The sequence below is a fragment of the Pteropus medius genome, unplaced genomic scaffold (genome assembly GCF_902729225.1).
Source record: "Pteropus medius unplaced genomic scaffold, Ma_sr-lr_union100, whole genome shotgun sequence".
Taxonomy (NCBI): domain Eukaryota; kingdom Metazoa; phylum Chordata; class Mammalia; order Chiroptera; family Pteropodidae; genus Pteropus; species Pteropus medius.
The window spans coordinates 1218037-1238360 of record NW_024351073.1 but is presented as its reverse complement, the minus strand read 5'-3'; the positions used below and the strand labels follow the sequence as shown (position 1 = coordinate 1238360).

The window sequence follows — 20324 nt, the reverse complement described above, 5'->3', positions numbered from 1 at the left end:
CTTGCTCTGTTCAATCAACACAATGTTATCAATGCAATGGGTGAGTATGATATCTTGCAGAATAGAAAGGCGATCAAGAGCTCTGTGAACTAAATTATGACATAAATCTCACTTAATTATGGAGTATGATCCTTTCAATATACTGTTAAATTTGTTAATACTTTGTAATTTTCTTTTGGCATCCAAGGCTGCTTTTGGTATCAGGGTAATGCTGGCCTTGTAAAATGAGTTTGGAAGGATTCTATCTTCTGCTTTTTGGAAGAAGTTGAGAAGGATTGGTATGAATTCTTCTTGAAATGTTTGGTAGAACTCACCAGTGAGGCTACCTGGTTCTGGGCTCTTGTTTTTTGGGAGGTTTTTGATGACCGATTCAATCTCCTTTCTAGTAATTGACCCTGTCATTTCTTCTTATAAGATTTCTTTAGTCCAAAAACCCATCTCTTACTATCTGACTTGTCAGTTTATCTACTCTGTTAATCACATGCTAAAATATCGATTTTATCATTTCACTACCTTGATCAAGAATTTCTTTTGGCTTTCCACTGTTTTCCAGATACAATATAACTCGATTTGTCATTCAATACTTATTCCTTGCTATTTAGTCATCTTTGTTGCTTAATAAGACCTTTCTGCTGTGGTCAGAAGAGCCTTCATTCTATCTTCTATAGAATATTACAGACTGGAAAATGGCCATCCCATAAGCCCTGCCAGTGCGCCTGTCTACCCCCATCCATAAGCCTGACATGTCCTCATGATTCCAACCTTTAGCAGGGCCTCTGAGGGTTGGACGTGAGTTACTTAATGATTTTCTTATGACTACATGGTGTCAGGGTAAAGATAAATTATAACTTCTCCCAACTCTCTTGGAAAATTTTAAAAAGTTCAGGTTAACCTATCTTGCAGGCTAATAAACAACTCTCTAGGCTCTCTGTCTCCAAGCTAGAGTCTCCTTTGACCACTTGCAGTTAAGAAAGTGTTAGGGCACTGGCCAATTTAATCCTCAGATTTTACCTCTGAGACGATTTGGCGGAAGTGGTAGGGAATTCAGAAGAAAGGATTTATCTTGTGTTTTTTTGGTAGCTCTAGAATTGAAAAAGAAGCTGTGAGTCGTGGATAGTTATAAAATTGTATTCTTCAATTTATCTTGCTTTCAGGATAACCACATAATTTAATAAATAAAATCTAGGACAGTTTGTTCAAAAGGAGCACAAGTAAGAATGTTTTGTTGGATAAATAAAGTTTGACCAAGTAGAGGTAAGAAGCAAATGCCATTTCTCAGATCACAACTTGATGATTCACACACACACACACACACACACACACACACACACATTTTTGTCATGAAACCCACTGTTCTGTTATGTTGCTCTTGGCTGCATGTTTCGTACTGTCCTGATTTAAGAATTCCTGCAATGAACGAATGAAAAAGAGAAATTGCAAGAAATGATAATTCCCAGACTGCAGGTATATAAAATTGCTTGTAAGAAGGTTGCTCTCTGGCAAGGGCCTAGGCTGAAGCTCCTGATGAGCTTACAAGTTACTACCATGTCTGACTTACTATGTACTCTCTAGCTCTCTGCTGAGATAATATGAACGTCACGGTGGGGTTGGGAACTTAGTGAACTAATAATAAAACACTATTAAAAATTCTTTGCTATAATCTTGGAGTCTTTGAAGGGCTTTGAAAGAAGTGTCTTGTCTTATATTTTATCCTTTAAAATTGTGGTCACACAGAGACAATTCCAATGAAGCAATTCCCCGGCTTCTTTCTCTGGAAGCCTATTTTTTTCTTCTCATTTGTGATCTTTTTGTTCTCTTCTTTTTCTGGTGAAACTGCCTTCTTAGTAGGGTCAGCCAAGCTAACTGTCTCTGATTTACCAGAAGAACACTGGCTCTTCACTGTGGGGTTAAAGGGTAGAGTACTGGATTGCAAAATAAGGTACTGCAAAGCAGTGCTAGCCTATTAAGCAGTCTGTGACCATCACAGAATCTCTATCTTAAAGTAAACATGAGTTGAAAAATGATTGCATGTGTTAACAAGAATGAGGCAAGCAATAGGAGTGAGACTCAATGGAATCTGTAATTTCTTTAATAACACTTGAACATGCTTTTCCTCAGTAATTGTATTTCTCTGAGGCTCTCAAGAAGTTTTTCTCACTTGTATAATATGCTTGTGTTTGAACCACAGCAATGAACTGCAGAGGGCTGTTAGAGGACAGACTGGGAAGAGAGGCACCAAGGGATGTTGGTGGCAACTCTCTGAGCGCGAATAATGGTCATTGGGATTAATAGAAATAACTGTTGGGGAGAGAATAGAGATCTAAATTTCTCCTGTCACATAGCCTGACTGTAGCTTAGTCTGCATGATATGAGAGCAAATAAGAAAGCCTCGATGGGGTATTACAGTGACTAAGAGGCAACCAGAGCAGGAGTATGAGCTGCTGAGCTGGGATCCTCTGACTAGAGGGGCTGCCTTATCTTCAGCCTCCCAAGAAAGGCAGCAACATCTCAGGGCCAAGAACATGGCCGTCTGGGGAACGGATCATCAGCTGGCTTTTATACCAGTCACTGAATTTATGTTAATATTTGTGATTCTAATGATACACAAGTTAATATTATTAATATTTGTATTTCATAGTTAACATTTACTTAACAATGATTCTGTGTCAGGTTTCTAAATGCTTTATGTGTATATTAACACATTTAATCCTCACAGTAGCAGTTTGAGGTAGATAATTATTATCCTAATTTTACAGATGTGGAAATTGAAGTGCAGAGAAGTCCAATGATTTTCTCAGGTGACACAGCTATAAGAGGTGGAACCAGGATACGATTTTTAAAAAAGTCTTGGAAATTCTTGTCAGAGTGAATCCTTCTAAGATTAGGGTTTAGACAGATAAAGTTTCAGTGGCAATGTGTGTTTCCTGTCGCCAATCTATCTAACTTCCATCGATCAGTAATGAGAAAGACTCTGCTGGATGCTTAAAATTAAAAGTTTAATTCCTCAGATAGACTAGCCGCATTTCAAGTGTGCAGTTGCCACATGTGGCTGGTGACTATCATATTGATCACTGCAGATATAGAACATTTCCATCCATGCAGAAAGTTCTGTTAGACAAAGCCATTTTGAAAAGTCACTTGACTTAAAATAACCTGCCTAAAAAAGTCATCTAAGCCCATATCTTTTGCATTCTTTTCTTGCTCTGTTTCATATGTTAGGCTTGGGAATGATTTCTGACTCCATTAAGAATTTAATGAAAGCCATTACCCAGAAAATGCACCTATGCAATTATATAGAGAAATTTCCATCCAACTTTGGTGGGATCACGAACCCTCTGTGTAATAGCTACCTACTGGTGCCTAGCAAATTACCTAAAAAATTAGTGGCTTAAAACCACAAAGATTTATTTCCTCACACAGTTTTGTGGTTAAAGAATTCAGGAGTAGTGTAGCTTAGTGATTTCTGCTCAGGACTCTCATTAGATTGCACTAGGTTGTCAGATTTAGCAAATAAAAATATGAGATGCTCAGTTTAATTTGAATTTTAGGTAAACAATAAATAATTCTTTAGTATAAGTTTGTCTCATGTAATAATCAGGTTGTATTTTACTAAAAAATATTGTTTACCCAGTTAAAATTTAATTGGGCATTCTGTATTTTATCTCATAATTCTAGTCAATGTGTCAGTTGAAATGTCAATCATTTTAAGACTTTAACTGGGGCTCATGAATCCATTTACAAGATGGCTTATTAACATGCCTGGCAAGTTAGCTCTGGTTGTTTGTAGGAGGCATTAGTTCTTGACCCTGGAACTCTTTTTTTGTGCTGCTTGAGTGCCCTCATGACATTGGAGCTGGCTTCCCCCAGAGTGAGTGATTCAAGTTAGTTCAATACCATTTCTGACCTTGGCGTGGAAGTCAAACTTTGTCATTTTTGAAATATTGTGTTGATTGTGCAGGTCATTTCTATTTTTCTATTCATTGTAGGAAGAGACTACATGAATACCAAGAGAAAAGAATCACTGGAGACCACCTTGGAGGCTGGCTCCATCCTCTGAAATTTATACACAGATGTCACAGAATACAAGCTCCATGAGGGTAGAATAAAAATTTTTTTTCTAATAGTTGTAGCCCTAGTGGCAATAATAGTGCTATAAATGAATAAATGAACTTTACCTAAAATCTCTGACCTGAAAGATTTCTTTGGTTCTTAGAAGGTTTTGTAGAAACAAAAGATGCTTCCTAATAAAGTCTGAGGATGAAGAGATCTGAATATAGGTAACAGGAATTTGTAAAGGGATAATCACTTTACTAACATTTTGAATGAATAATCATGATTGTGGTGTTGTTAAATGAGTGCCAGGCTCTGTGTTAGAAATTTCTTTTTATGTATATAATTTCATGTATGTAACCTTTCAGATATGTATTACGGTAAAGAGTAAAGAGCTATGATTTAGATGCTATGAAGAAGGTAAACACATACACATAAACACACACACATACATGGACATGCACACACACACACATACATGGACATGCACACACACACAAAAGGAGGAATGCTCCAGGATAAAAATGGAGAGGAAACCATGACATTTAATAGGATGTCAGAAAGGGACTTGTGTGGAAAAGTACCTAGCCTAGTCTTGACATAAATTACAAATTGAAGAAGAACAGACAGGTTAAAGTTTATCATAAGATTGCTTATTAGAAAGAAAAGAATGTGGGTACCAATTCAAAGCTGGCAAAAATATGAGAGGAAAGGGCTGTGTGTGGAACATAGCAGTGGCCCTCTTCTTAATGGCAGCAGAATTGTTTGAAGTTTTATTTTTAGTATCCGCTGGGATTTGAGCTTCCCAAAATAGAGGGCTAACCTATGCAAAGCCATGTGCTCGAATCACAGGTTATCCCTCAAGTGAATTCGTAGGGTTTATTTTTTACTAGTGGAAGCCACCAGGTGGATCTTGGAGAGGAAGAATATACCACCACGTCAAGATCCCCACTCCAGGCACCATCTCTTTCCTTAGCATTCAGTAAGTTTGTGAGTTATGAGGATGAAGACAGGTGTCAGATATAGAAAAAGCTTAGCAGTTTATTTCCTGATGGTTTACAGAAAAATGGTTGTCTCTTTACACTTTCTCAGGAGGGTCTGCAAAGCAGCTTCGGCTGCTCTCTGGACACTGATACAAGGGTCTTGCCGAAGTGTTTGAAGCCCTGAAATGGAAAGAATATCAAAGTCCAGTGAGTGAGGGAAGCCAAGGCCCAAGCTGGGCAGCACTGTGAGGCTTCCCGTTGAGGGTCAGCCGTAGGCAAGCTCAGGCTCCCACATTCATGTTTTACCCTAATGGATAGGATTGCAACATTGAAATAAGGGAAGAGAAGATTCTGACCTTGTAATCAACAGACAATTGGAAAATCGTAGTCTGTTGAGAATAATGTCCACAAAGGGTTGGAGCTCAAGCTCGCTTTATACTCAGGAGAAATTCCAGTGTCTAGGGAGCATCAAAGTCAATAAAGGGGACTACTATTTTTCAATTTCTGGGTTAACGTGGAACTAGGAGCAGCTTTAGTTTCTCTTTCTCTAAGAATGTAACAATATGCTCGGCAGAAACTAGAATTAGTACTCACGTGTAGTCAGTTGTTCTCTGTCTAATAACTCCATGTATTGGTTGGTCAAATTGAGAACAATGGCGTCTAAAATCAACAGGAGAAAAATGATTTCATTACAGAGCAAGAGGCCATGGAAAGCGGATCGAGTCAGACTCTGTACCTGATCAGAAGTTGAATGAGCAGACTATATGACTCCCTCTGCATCCCCAGGATGATGTGTGTGTCATGGCTCTTGGGTCTTGAGTGCCATATCTGGAAGTGATCACTTACTTAATGTGTATTTGAGCAGAGCTCACAGAGTGTCCTACCGAGGGGTGTGCCAGTTGTCATCAGGGTTTCAAACGTGTGTGAAATATGGACCCTGTGTCCAAAAAGTTTGTAGTGTAGTTGAGGGATCGCATACATGATCTAGTGAGGACTCTTCACTCTTAAAAGTGGCCTAGCTAGTGGACATATTCACTGTGGGTTTGATCAGTTGGAACAGGCATCATGATAAGACCTAGAATTTTATAATAGAAGCATCCTCAGAAACTCACTTACTTTCCTCTTGAATTTTATAGATCAAGCAAAGGGGCAACACAGAGAAGTCAAGTGAATTGTCCAGAATTACACTAGCAAAGCCAAGGTCTGCTGGCCCCTAAACTAATACACTTTCCACTGTATCATATTGCTGCTAAAGCTCTTGGCTTGACCTGTGCTTAGAAAGTTTACTATGCTTTATGTTAAGGGATGATGCAAAAGAAAACATTTAGGAGCGGGGATGCAGCCTTGGAGCAAAAACTTGAGGAAAAGAAGGAGCAGTGACTTGGAACCAGAAGAAGCATGGAGGGCCCAGTATGCAGAATGGTCTGACGGTAGGAAAGCGAGTGTTGGAAAGTCAGAAGATATTCAAAGTTTTCATTCACAAAAGAGAACAGCTTCCTCTGAGGGGAGATGTTGCAAGACATAAATTTTTTTCCTGTGTTTTGTTCATGCCAGTCAACCAGTGTTCACACTGGAGTAGCTTCCAGTCAAAGCACAACTAGGTGGCAAGGAGCAGACACACCTGAGCGGGGAATGTGGCTGCACCCTCACCTGTGAGTTTGATGGCTGCACTCCTGATAATCTCCCAGCTGCTGTTGAAGAAAGAGAATAAGTGTGTGTGGAGGATCCACAGGATTTCCTGGTTTTTCTTGGCCTACAAGAGATATATACGAGTTACAAAGAGGGCAATGGAAAGTGACCCTTTATGGAATTTAGCATCCTGTAGTTTCTAAGAAGGGAAATCTAAAAGTCATGAATTATTCTATTGGAAGATGTCTGATGGCTGTTCCGACCTAAATTTTATTAGAAAGGTACTGGGATTACGGGACTAATAACAGATGTATTTTAGGAATCTGGAGAACAGATTCCAGTCAGGAATTGGGAGAAGAACATAGGGTCATATTGCAGGATATCAAGAATCACTGCTATCCTCGCAAGACAGTTCTGCGTCTGGGCAGAGATCCCCTGCCATGTCGTTTGCCTTTCTGGGATTTGCTGGGACTCTTGTCTGCATTTTTTTTTTTAGGCAGCATTTACTGCACACTCACCAGTTTTGCACAGAATTGCCTATAGAAATCCCTGGCTCTTGGTAGATCTTGACCATCAAGGAGATGATCTAACACCCCATAGAGCTCCTGGAGGCCCAGAAAAGGAATGGAGACGATGAGGACATCACGGCAAGCCTAAAACACAAGAGTTTCCTGCGTCATAGTCCATACTGCCGATTCCCGTCTAGAGGGGAAGAAATGCTGACTAGTGCTGGGAAAGGAGCCTCAGAACTGAGTGATGTAAAGGGCTTTATAGTCGGCAATGGCAATCTTTCCAGTTTCAAGGATGGAGAGCAAACTCGGGAAGAGAAGGCAAGAAAGAACCCAAGATTGGAGAAGTGCTTTTCAGGTTCAGCTGAGAGTGGTGACTTCCGTTCTGGCTTGTAGTCCAGCCACGCCAGGTGTACTGGCACTTCTCAGACATGGAGAGAGGAGGAGATGCAGGTGATTGTGCAAGGGCCACTTACAGTTCCAATTTTGGGATTGGGATCCCAGAGGTGGAGAAGGAATGAAATCATGCTCTTTTTAATTTCTTCAGCAAAAAAAATCTTCCACCTTCTTCCTGTTAGGGATGCCAGATTCTCAAATAAGAGGATGGCAGTCAGTCTCACATCATCCTGCTCCTGTGGCAACAGATGTGTGATGTGGGTGAGTCTCCTTTTCAGATTGTTTTCGGCCAGCGCCCTCCATCCCCCATCCCCACCCTGCTTGGCCCCACATCAGCAAAGGAAGGCTGGAACCCAGACACTGGTGCACTCCGGTCATAGCCCTTATGTGTCCCGAGAATACTCTCCCTTTCCCAGCAGCTCTCTTAACCACACTACACGAGTTTGAATGACTGTGGGTCCGGGGTTTAAGTGATACCAGAGAACTGGAGTCTTGGTTTCTGCCTTTGAGTAGCTAATGGGGAAAGGTGACCGCAGGAATGATAAACAGAGAGTGCTGCTGGCAGTAGAAGGTGGGAGAGGATTCTTGCTTATTTTGTATTTACACAAATTCGCCTGGTTGCACCATTAACTTTGAGTTATGAGGCCTCTAATCTAAATTACTCAAGGCCTAGGACTCTTCTCCAAGATCCCAAATACTTTCTAAAGGGATCACAGGCAGTTCAGATATTTGGGCTTTGGGTCTCAGAGAGAGAGGATAAACAAACAAGTGCTTAGCCCTATTCTTGCGTATGTGAAGTTCTGGAACTTCCTTGCTTATTGTCCTGGATAGCAGGCAATGATTTTAAAAATCAAAGGGTAAGGTGGTGGAGAAATATGGCCTTCTGTTATCTCAGATACTTTGTTAATATGGTTCAGAATTCTAACAAACTCTGATGAATTTTCTTTTTTCTTTTTTCTTTTCAGGTCTAATTTAAAATACTAGTTTAAAATACTATACGAAGGCAGAAGGATAAAGGGAAAATTTATTCTAAGTAGCATAATATTATTTAGATTAAAAATAAGCGAGGGACAACAAAAGAGAAGATAAAGTAGTTAATCGTGATGGCAAATTAAATGTATAAGAAGTAGGCATATAAACAAAAACGTCGTGAACAAGGAAGTTGATAAGATCTTCTAGAAAAAATAAAAATGGCTTTTTGGGAAAAAGCCAGAAAAATTAAATAAATACATGAGACATGATCTCATATAATAGAAATGGAAGTAGAAACATTCTTTACATATACTGAGAATGAGGTCAGGATATATTTTTAAAAGGCGTCTTTTTAGAAAAAGAAAGCAAACCAATAACAAAGTACTCAAAAGGTACAGAGCTACTTCCTTAAAAATAATCGTTTGAATTTTCCAAGATCAATGACCTAATGATAGGTTAAGGAAGAATCAACCAATTACTGGGATGATGGAAAAACAACAAAGATAAGTGGTGAAAACGTTTGGGTGCTGGGAGAGACATTAGAGTTTAATGTCTCTGTTTTGAGCTGAGAAAATGGAGTCCCAGAGAGTAAAGAGCTCAGGGTGATGGAGTGGGACATAGTATCAAACAGGCCTGGGGCAAGGGATGGCAGCCATATTTTCTCTTTTACCATTTCACTGAAGTGTTGCCATATTTTGAGAATTCCAAGGAGGTACTTAAATATTGAGAAAAAGGCGGAGGAGGGAATTTGGAGATTACGAATTCTATGCTTAATCTATAAAAAACTATAGGGTTTTCATAAAGTATAGTTAAATATGTTTGCAGAAAGAACATTACTGGAAAATAAACAGCATGTCATTGCTAAGACCCAAGTGTATCAAACTCTACTTTTATGCAAATGTGATGGCATTGATACCTATTAGATATGAGAAAGGCCTAATCCAACAACCAGTAAGACTTCAGATTCTTTTCTTCTGCAGTAAGACTGAGAAACATTATCTCGACCACAAGGTGGACCTGTGGTTGTTGGAAGCTGAGATCCAAGTGAATTATTATCACAGTATCAACAACAACCCAGGAAAACCTAACAAACAGATGGGGCTCCCTCTTATCTGTGTAATGAAAAAGAAAACAACATTTGTTACTTTACAGAAGACAGTAAATGGAGTGGGAGCCAAGAAAGCATTTTTGAGGACATGATGAGAATAAAAAGTAATATCGATACATTGAAGAAAGTAGTTGCAAACAAGTAAAAAGCTGCTTTCAAAGGCCAGCTAGCATGAGAACAAGGGCAAATGAAAAATACGAAAATGGAGAATTATTGACTGTGGGCATATATTGCAGATTAAAATCCAGAGGCCTGAATGGGTAATCAATTGCCAAAGAAGAAAGGGCAAGATTTAAAAAAAAAAAAATTGGAGTGAACGAATAGGAAAAGTGGACCTGAGAGATAATTTTTCTTTAGATTCTATTTAATACTTCTCAAGCCTCATTTAGAGATATAACACAGTCATTGGCTTGTAAAATACTTAAAGAGCTGAAAAATTAGGTTTATGATGAATAATGAAGGAAATGGAGACTTTCCAGTCTGGAGACTAGAGGTAAATAGGTAATTTAATAAAAGGCCTTACTGTTTCGGAAGGATGCAGTGGGGGAGACAACTAGTTTTCCGTCTCCTCTGACGACACATGACAAAACAGGTCCGATCACACACAAAAAAGATTTAAGTTAGAGGTGAAGTAGGTTCTTACAGTGATGACAGTGAATAACCCAAAATAAATAAACTTTAGTTTCCCAGTAATTATAAAGGAAAATGAGCTTCCCTTGCCCAGGACTCCTGCTGATATTTTTTGAGATTAAGGCTATAGACTTAGATCGGGGGGTTGACAAACTTTTTCCCTAAAAAGGCCAGACAGTAAATAATTTAGACTTCGTGGGCCATCTGGTTTCTGCAACAACTAATCAGCTCTGCAGATGAAGTGTGAAAGCAGCCACAGACAACATGCAATCAATGAGCGTGGTTGTCTTCCAATGAAACTTAATTTACAAAAAGATGCTCTGGGCCGGCTTTGGCCCATGAGCAGCGGTTTATACTGACTCCTGGATGAAATGAGCCACACAAACACGTTGTGTCTTTGAATCTTGGATGTGGAAATGATAGCGTTGGAGGTGAAGTGTCTTTACTTGGGCCCTAGTCCTGTATTGAGCACCGTCATAATTTGTGTTCCCCCCAAAACAAACTTGGAGATGAGGCTTTAGGTGAAAGTAAGTTATGCGGGAGGTGCGCCCAGCAAGCATGATGGGGAGTGTGAATAAGACGGGGCGAGAGGAAAGCTGCAAAAGGGAATATTAACGCGTGTGTGTGTTACCCAGGTGGGAAAATGGAGCTCAATCCTTCTGCGGGGTGAGGACACTGGAGAGTTTACTACAAACTCTTTATCATTTGAGCGTTCTTCCCCATCGAGTCTGGCTCACCTTGTTCAGACCAATTATAATTCCCAGGCCAGAGAGTACCCGTAGACAGAGAGACACAGGAAGCCAACATCTTGCACAGGAACTGTTTGTTGGCCTCTGTGCAGGTGACCTCTGTGGCAGGTGACCTCTGAGGCAGGCCGAGGAATATGGGTGGGACAGCAATATGGTCTGCTACAAGCACTGCACGTGGACCTCTTCCTGTTCGCTCACTTATGGGGAGCGAAGACCCCTGACAGGCTCACTTACGTCTTCAAAGAAGGTTCTCGTTTGCAGCACAATTTCTTTGAAGTAGAAGCTCACATCTCGATCTGTGAGCAGCTCCAAGATCTTTTTTAGAGACTTCAGGCTTTCACAGACGACGTCGGTGCGGGCCAGGTGATACAGACCTCTGATGATAGATTCCAATATTATCTGCTTATGCTTCTTCACCTATTTTGAAATAAAGTCTCTTAATCTCAAATATTGTTCTACGTGTATCTGGAATGGGGTAGGAGACCCCAGACGAGGGGATCGAAATTGTGTTAGGGCCACACGTACTTTAACTCAAGGGCCATTGCTTCAATTTATTTGGATTTCCACTTAATTTCTGTGCAGCAATAAAGTGTGGGTGAGTAAATAAATATTTCAAACTCTACTTAAAACTCTTTGTACCTTGTGAGGGGCTCCGGAAGCTGCATTACCAAGCCCTCGGATGGCCATTTGTCTCAAAATGGAATTGGAGTCCCAGGCACTCTGATCCATCAAGATCAGCACTTCGCGTAGATTCCCGTGCTTCCAAAGGATTGGCTCCTTCATGAGCTGAAATCGACACACTCCCCACCTTTAGATAAGGGGTGGCTTCCCTTCAGGAGAGTGCCGAAGGTGGCATAACTAAAATAAAGAGTAGGGCCCAGCTGCTCGTGGTGAGGAGGGGGAAGAAGCCCTCTGGTGAGTGAGCAAGTCTCGCAGAAACTGAGCTCTAGCTGTCAGCATCCCACAGGTCAAGGTTACGTGGCGGTAAGAACAGAATACCTAGTTAAGGAGATCATCATCTAGTCTAAGTAGAAAAATGTGGCAGGGAAAACAGGAGTGAGTGACAATGCTCCTTCTTGGATCACCTGAGATTGCCTTTATCCCACAGTGTGAAGGGACAGTAATGTCCTTGTTGGTTACTTTTCGTTTTGTCCCTCTCATGTTTATTCCCCACCCTTCTCTATCCTGGGAGGTTGACTTCTGCAGACCAGAGGGAAGGAACAGGTTGAGGGTGGGTTCTTTTTCTTTTTTCACTCCCTGCCCAGGGACCACGTCTCTGGCAGTAGCTGGATCTCTCCACTACCAAAACTCCCCTTGAAGATCCCTCTTCTGCGATTCCGGCTCCTACTGAACTCCTGACCCCGAGAGAGATGCCCCCAAGGGACCCAGGGAGCTTGGGCTCCTGGCTGCTCTCCCTTGCCTCAGAGAAGAAGGCTGTGCCGGTTATTCGATAGTTCTCCGAGGAGGAGGTGAGAGATGAGAATAGTTGCTCCATGATGTCCAGTATGACTCCGTGTTGCCACACTGCCATGCTCCTAGAAAACACAAGACTCCAGCTGTAGCAGAGACAATGGAGGAAATATTAGTCTATTTCTCTATCAGGAAAACCAATTCTCTTGAAAGGAATGTTCAAGCAAAGAGCACCAAGGCTTAAACTTTATATTTGGCTACCGAGTGCTCAATTTAAGTGCAGTTGGCCTAAATCTATTAACTTTATCACTATATTTTGAGGGGGTGGTGAGTTTTGGGGATGATCCGACCATTTCTTCCCAATCCCCTTTGCTCTTTGTTCCCTGTTTCTTCTCCTTGACGATAAGTCCTTGGTGGGTTCGTTGCTCTCAGTGAATTTCCTATATTGCATTTTTACTCTGTTTTTCATTGTCTTTGTGTCCAGTTCTAGAATATCTGCTCAGTACCTGGCCAGCGCACATACTCCTATGTGGTGGGTACTGGGGTTGTTGAGTAGCGTCCATAAGTTGTCTCCCTCATCAGATTCTTTGGCAAGGCCTTCTTTCATGGCTTGGGCCTGCACACACTTCAGCGTTGTGGTTGAGAGCCTGAAGGAGACAGTCACCATCACAAAGTCAGTGGACCTCACATAGGGAATTGTGAATCCACAAGTTCACTCTTCCTATTTCTCTCACGCCGTGTTCCCTCGCTCTTGGATTAATGGATGCTGTGCAAAGACGACACGGGCAGCCTGACCTCATACTTTCATTTTGGGGTCAAAGGGGACATCAAAATCATTTGAGCTGGTAAATAATGTTACAAAATCTTGTCAACGTCTCATGAGAAAATAAAGCCCTAAGGATAAAAAGAGCAAAAAAAAAAAACCATATTTCACTAATTCTGAAACAGCACCTCAGAAATCAGGCTGCACCTCACGATGGGTAGTGTGTTACAGTTGTTGGCCAGTAGTTGTGATGTAGTTGCTATTGCCCTGTGAATGCACATGTACGTGTGTGGGTTTAGCTATGGCTCTTTATACTGTTGTCATTTTAGTAAAGTTACATGTTTTATTGCAACTACATGTATTGTGCCTGACTACTATTTGAACTGTCTTTTGAAAAGTTGATTTGACATTGGATTGAAAAGTTATGCAGAGTGCAGGGAAATGGAGCAATGTGATATCGGATAAAAATGTATGCCTAATAATTCTAAAACAGCTCTTTGGATAAATATAAAATAAAAATGTTAATGTAAAAGAAAGCATTATTTCATGGCTTAATTGGGAGTCTTTTTTTTCTTTCTTAATGGTACATAAAATAAGATTGCTTCCTGCAATTGGCAAAGTCTTAGAATCGATAAAATATGGTATTTATTTTAATTTTCTTCTTGAATATGAAAGAATACCAGCTTCCTTTGAAAGATCTCAATGAAAGAAAACAAAACAAATAGAGTGGGCCTTCAAGAGAAGAAGATATACCTGCTTATTTGTTATGTGACCATTCTGGGATATTATACTGGGTATTGTCTCAGGGAGGAATTGCTCCAAGGCTAAAGGATGCTGGGGCCTTATTTCTTCATGGGTAATTGAAGCCATGACAGAAGGTGCAGGCCTTGACTTCCACAGTCCCTCCTCTGGAGCCCGGGACCAGGACAGCTCCGGAAGGCCCTCCCGTTTACCTGCAGGGGTCTGCTATCTGCTGCCGTTCTCCCTTCTGCATCACCCGCCGCCTGTGGCTCAAGGCAGAAGTGGGCATCCTCTGGCCCAGTGTGCAGCTGACCAGCTTCAGGAGAAGAGTGAACAGCTCTGGGTACAAGCCTGTGACAGGGATGCCTGTTGATAGCACTTCATGGATAGCACAGGCCACCTGAGGGGAGGAAGGACCTGTGGTCAGGCAGGCTCCCTCCCTCCAAGGACATTGTTTCACTGGACTGATCTCCAAGTTTGTCTTCTCCCCAGATGATTGCTTTCCAAGTTGACCATGCTCATGGTAAAAACATAGAAAAGGGAGAATTTATTTGTCTGGAAACTTCTCAACTCAGACTGTGAATCTCAGGCCTACCATGTTGGGTGACTTCAAACTCCAAAGGTAAAGTAAAATCTTTTCCAATACTGGGGTCTTTCAACAAAAAAAGTAGTTTGGATATCTTGAAGACTATTCTGGAAATACAGATACATAGATTTTCTTTGTGCTGATGAGAAATTTGCTTTTAAAAATAGTCAGCCATAGACAAAATTACTGCCATCTTTGTCTGTTATAAACTGGAGTTGATTTAAAATCAGGGCACGAGAGGAGAAGTGTGATTAATACTACATTGCCAAGTTCCAGATGGGAACAATCACGGAGTGGGGCACAATTTCAGGCATGTGACGGGTTGTCCAACTCACTGCAATTGCATCCATGCCGGCTAGGTCTTCTTCTAGCCCGTTCTCCAGTTTGTCTATTAAGGCTCGCAAGAGTTTACTGCTGGAGGCTGGGTTCTCTGCCAAAGCCTTCCACAATGTCTTTGTGTCCCTAGGGTGGCAAGGCAGGAAGCAGATAAGGCACAATTCCTTGGACTATGAGCTTTTCCATCTGACTCACTCTAAAACCACATTATGACTAATTAGAATTTCAAGGACAGATAGACATGGTAACATGCCTGTGAATAATAAGGATGTTTTATTTAACAATCCAGACTTCTGGCCTTGGGTTACTAAGGTTTGTTAATGTCCATCAAGACATTAACCTGTCAAATAGATGTATTTTTAGGCAACCAGAAAGAAGAGAATTATTTCTGTGGTATATTAAAAAAACTCATTATTGTTCAATGGGCATATACTTATATATGCACGCATGCATACGTGCGTACGTACATACATACATACATACATACATACATATGTAAACACTTGAAAAATATTGTGATTCAGACACCAATTTTTAAATTATTATTCAGGTGAGATAACTCTTATTTGCTATCTTTCTCTCAAACAATAATCCTTCCCCGATGCTTTGCAGAGTGGGCTTCCCTGAGAGAAGGGACCAGTTCAGTTAGAATCTACCTGTCGAAGGGCAGAGTCTTCTGTAACAAGTTGGTAACAACTGTATCCATGTGAAAGCTGGCTATCTGGGAGATGGCTTCTAGCATAAACTGAAAACTTTCTTCCTTTTGTCTGAGGACCGGCATGTGATAGTAAATTATGCTCAAGACCTCCAACAGCTAAAATAAATAAATAAATAAATAAAAATCAAACATTAAGTTGTCATTTTCCCTTTACGTAAAAGGCTTGGGGCATATATGGTTAGCATATTGTGTGCGAGTGATCGATGAATTATAAAAAAGTGTTAAAAACAATAATCAATTCTACACAGGGCCTACATCTTATACAGGAGAATTATTGATGAACTGGATATTTATTCTTAAGTAAATGTAGTAGATATTTAGTGAAAGGCTGCATTATGCAGAATATTGTGTTAGGCACTGTGGGAAATTTACCCAAAATGAATAAGATGTAGCCTTTCTTAAAAGAAATGGGTGGGCTAATAAAGAATATTGGCCATGTCCTCAAGGGCCTGTGCACTTCACAGTGTATGGGAAATGGTATACGAGAGGTACACAGGACTGACGAGAATCCGGAAGTAACTGAGATCACTTTGGTGGGACATCTGGTCTGGGTCTTAAAGGATATATCGCAACTTCAAAAGACAAGGTGGAGATGGTGGGAAAGACAGGTAAAGAAATAAAATTTTAAAAAAACCGTGAGACTAGCTGGAGCCCAGAGGATTTTTAGAGCAGTGAAACTATTCTGTATGATACAACAAGGGTGGATACATGTCATTATATATTCCTCAACACCAAGAGTGAACCCTAATGTAAACTATGTTATGTGTCAATGTAGGTCCATCAATTTTAACAAATGTACCACTGTGGTGGGGGATGCTGATAGTGGAGGAAGACGTGAGTGTGTGGGGACAGGAGATATATGGGAACTCTACCTTCTGCTTAATTTTGCTGTAAGCCTAAAATGGGCTGTGAAAAATAAAATCTATATAAAAAATAGCATGAGAGCATGGGCATAAGCAAATGTAGAAAAGGTTTCTGGAATTGGAGAATGGTCCAGTTTGGGGCACAGAAGAACAAGGGTGATGAAGGGAAGATAATTTGATAGCAAAGATGAAGCTAGATCCCAGAGTGGACTGAAGCCTACCTTTCTGAATTTGGATGTTAATCTATGGCTAGCATGGAGGAATAGTAAACCTTTGTATCTTTGACATAGAGAAGGGCATGTCTCTAAGCTCAAGTAACTTTGCTTCCAGTAGATGTTTCTCTTGCTTATTTTGGAAACATTTTTAATTAAGCATAACATGATTACTACAGAGTACAGAGTCTCATTTCAGTGATTCTTGGAGAGCATTTAAGTCCCTTTTGTAAGACTTTACCTACTGTGTAACTCCCTTTTATGCTAAACACATAAATACATGAACATTTTACATTTATTAACCTTCGATGCTCCCACGCCTAGCCCAGTGCCTGCCAATTGTATGTACTAAAAAAAATGTTTTTAAAAAAACTGATTGGAAAGTAATTAGCACAGGGATCATTTCTAAAATTCATGTTTTAGAGAATAATTTAGGATGGCTGACTCTGGGCTGTGGGGACCTTAATAACTTCTTTCTCCTACTCTCTTTGAGATGTCTTCATTGAGTTAAAGATTCTTTTCCTTCTTATTAATCTTTGTCTTGTTTATATTCTGTTTCTGTCTTTAAGAGAGAGGGTAGAGCATCTTCATTTGGAACTCTTAACCAAGCTTGCTTAATTTAAATGCTGTTCCTCTGCTTCCCTCTCCAATTGGAAGGAAGGATCGAGGACTTGACTCTCAGTCACTTCCCCAATGACGGCCTTCCTTACCAGAAAATAAATTCTGAGGTATAAGGAAGAGCAGCCTGCAGAGTGGCAGAGGGATTAGAAACGCTACTGGCCATAAATGGCCATCTCAAAAGCATTTACAGATCTAACAGCTCAGTTTTTCATAATCCAAATGCCCTTGGTTTAGAGCTGCTTCCTCTGGCCAGCAAGCGACAGTTTGGAAAATTTTTATGGTCACAGACTAGAAAGGCAATTAAGACAGCTTGAGAGAGATACTTGACATGGGGCCAGGTGTTAATCTACAACTTGGGGCTCCGCTGAGGCCTTTCAAGGCTGTGCATTCTCTTGCCTATTGCCCATCAGAGGACAGAGTGAGAAGTGGTGACTGTCTTCTCATGTGGCATTTCTGAAGTGTTAGAATTCTCCTCAGTTGTCGAACTGGTTGTCGGTTCACCTGATCTTCCAAAGCAGCTCCCTGTTCCTTCAGGATAGCAATCATCCATATGCCACAGGCCGTTATACATGGAGGGTTGAGAGTCTCCAGACCATCCAGGGTTTCCTCCAGGAACATGAGGATTTCTTCGTTTGGGATGAGTTTACTAACAATCTGAGAACGTGCCAGAAAAACTCATGTTATCAATCACCTCACTTCATATCTGGACACCTACAATATGCTGTTACTCTTTGTGTTAAGATACTATAGATCAGTGGGCTTGCCAGACAGTGAGTATACGACTGGAGCCATAGAAACTAGAGGAAGCACTAAAATAGGACATAGACATGACCTTTTAACTCTAAGCAAACTTTTCCTAGAGTTGCTTTTTTATCGTTTCATATTTAATGAATCCCAGGCCTACTGAGGCAATTCCCTGTCCAAACTAAGGTTACAGTATACCCCATAAAGGAAAAACTAATGCATAATATTTATAAAGTAATTTATACGTTGCAAAGTACTTCACACCCATTTCGTATAACGTAGAAATAAGTCTTGCGTCTGCCAAAAAATAGCTAAGCCTTGATAATTCAGGAGAATCTATCACCATGTACTAAATGCTATGCTAAATACTGGTGCCTCAGTATCCATACAGAATATGAATTATCATGAGCTCTGTCTTTTGCTCTTCCATGTTTCAATATTAAGAGTAGTCAATAAAAGGTCAAGAGAATAAGAACTTTGCAATTTTGATTTCTACATGCAAGAACTATATGTTTGGTTGATAGCTGTGTGTATCATGGGTGTCCAGGTGTGTGTGTGCATGTATGTGTGTGTGTACATGTTAATAAAAAGGCAGGCAGGGAGGTGAAAAGTTAGCAGTTTGCGCGAATTCCAGGAGCATTATCAGGAGCTTTAACCTGGCGAGGTCGTCATGATTAAGAGTTTGTAGGTATGAAAACATTCCTATTGACAACTGACTTACCCTGTATTAAACGGCCTAATGATTGATATTTGGTAAAACCATTCTTGAGAGGAAATGAGTTCTTTTTCATGAGTAGTTGTGTGTCCCAGACAGTTTGTAGTTATCATGGTTCCAAGATCAAAGGACTAGACTAGCCTGTTTGTTTTATGTAACACTGACCGCCTCCCTGGGGTACAAGCTCAATGGCCATCTGTTTTCTTTTTCTTTCTTTTACCTTTTTTTTTTTTTTTTAAAATCACGCTGGGATAGATGTTGGTTTGGGAAGAAAGGAAGAAAAAAAACTCATGTTTTCGAGTATTTGTCATGTGTCAGACACTTTCTCAGGCATTTGACATGTGTTCCCTCCAGTTTCCCAACTTGCTTCTCTCTCATATTTTGATCACTTTCTCATTGTGACTGCTGTTGCCACCTTAGTCTAAGTCATATAACCTCATATCTGGATTTTTGTAGTTTCCTCCAAAGTGGCCTCACTAACTTCGCTCTTGCCAGCCGATATTCTAATCTAAAAACAGCAACCAGATAATCATTTAGAAATATAGGATGATTCTCCTTGCAGAATCATCACTAGCCCATAAGGGGTTTTTACAAATTAGGAAAAGGTGTTCTGTCCTCAAGATAGTTCACTTCTCTCTGTAAGTGTATCGTCATAATAACTGATTTTGTTGGGCCCTTTATTGCCAACCGTGGATAGCTGCCGTAACACGCACGAATCTGCAGTGTCTACTTTAGGAATGAGGCCACCTCACAGGAGGGGGCCCTTGCGCATGTCACAGCTGGCACAATTGTACGTAGTGGCCCTGACGCTTCTGCTCAAAACCCTCTGCTGCCTTTGGATTTCATTCAGAGTAAAAGCCGAGGTCCTTGACAAGGCCTGGAAGGTGCCTGGAGTAGCCCTGGGCTACCTCTTGGATCTCATTACCCACTTCTTTGCCCTCCTCAGGGCCTTTGCGCTTGCTCTTTCCTCTCAGTTTGGAGTGTTCTTTTCCAGATGTCTCCATGGTTCACTCTTGCACAGTGATCTTCTCTGGGGGATTACCTTTCCCTTTCTCTCTATTCTCTTACTTGACTTTATTTATCTTTATTATGACTACCCGATATCTATTTAGCTGACTCCATCTACTCAGATGCAAGCTCAACAAGGGTAAGAATTCTGTATTTTTCTATTCTTGCAGTTTGGAACAAAGTCTGCTCTATGGTAGGTGCACAGGGCCTATTAGTTGAGGAAATAAATGATTGAATAAATGAATGATCTACCAATCCTCACAACAACTCTGAGAGGTAGCTTAGGTACTTTTTTTTTTTTTTAATATGAGGATTCTGAGTTTTGAGCAGTGCACAAAGAGTCTATCAGATTGACTCCCAAAGCCCTTGTTCCTTCTACTCCTTCCCACTGCCTTCCTCACTGTGGAGAAGGCCGCTTGGTTCACAAAGTTTCTCAGAGTATGAAATGATCAGCAGCAGGCATTGACTGGCACATGCACCCAGAGTTCATAAATACAGGACAAAGGCCTTTCATTTGGCTCGAATGGCTAGATTGTTCCCCTCCTTGGCAGTGTGGGTGTGTACAGCATATTCACTTGGAA

The 20324-nt window shown here is 40.8% G+C and overlaps 1 protein-coding gene across 1 annotated transcript in view; it reads right to left on the bottom strand.

The window, feature by feature from the left end:
- Positions 1-5066: 5066 nt before the first annotated feature.
- MROH2B (maestro heat like repeat family member 2B) overlaps positions 5067-20324 on the bottom strand; it is a 52717-nt gene continuing 37459 nt past the window's right edge. Inside the window, exons 30-42 of the mRNA XM_039842538.1 lie at positions 17778-17930; positions 15519-15676; positions 14862-14988; positions 14153-14340; positions 12943-13083; positions 12447-12561; positions 11666-11812; positions 11261-11443; positions 7648-7803; positions 7181-7315; positions 6684-6786; positions 5628-5693; positions 5067-5213 (exon numbers count right to left, since the gene is read on the bottom strand). Coding sequence (XP_039698472.1) covers positions 5107-5213; positions 5628-5693; positions 6684-6786; positions 7181-7315; positions 7648-7803; positions 11261-11443; positions 11666-11812; positions 12447-12561; positions 12943-13083; positions 14153-14340; positions 14862-14988; positions 15519-15676; positions 17778-17930 — 1779 coding nt within the window. The 3' untranslated portion in view covers positions 5067-5106. The remainder of the gene's footprint in view (positions 5214-5627; positions 5694-6683; positions 6787-7180; positions 7316-7647; positions 7804-11260; positions 11444-11665; positions 11813-12446; positions 12562-12942; positions 13084-14152; positions 14341-14861; positions 14989-15518; positions 15677-17777; positions 17931-20324) is intronic.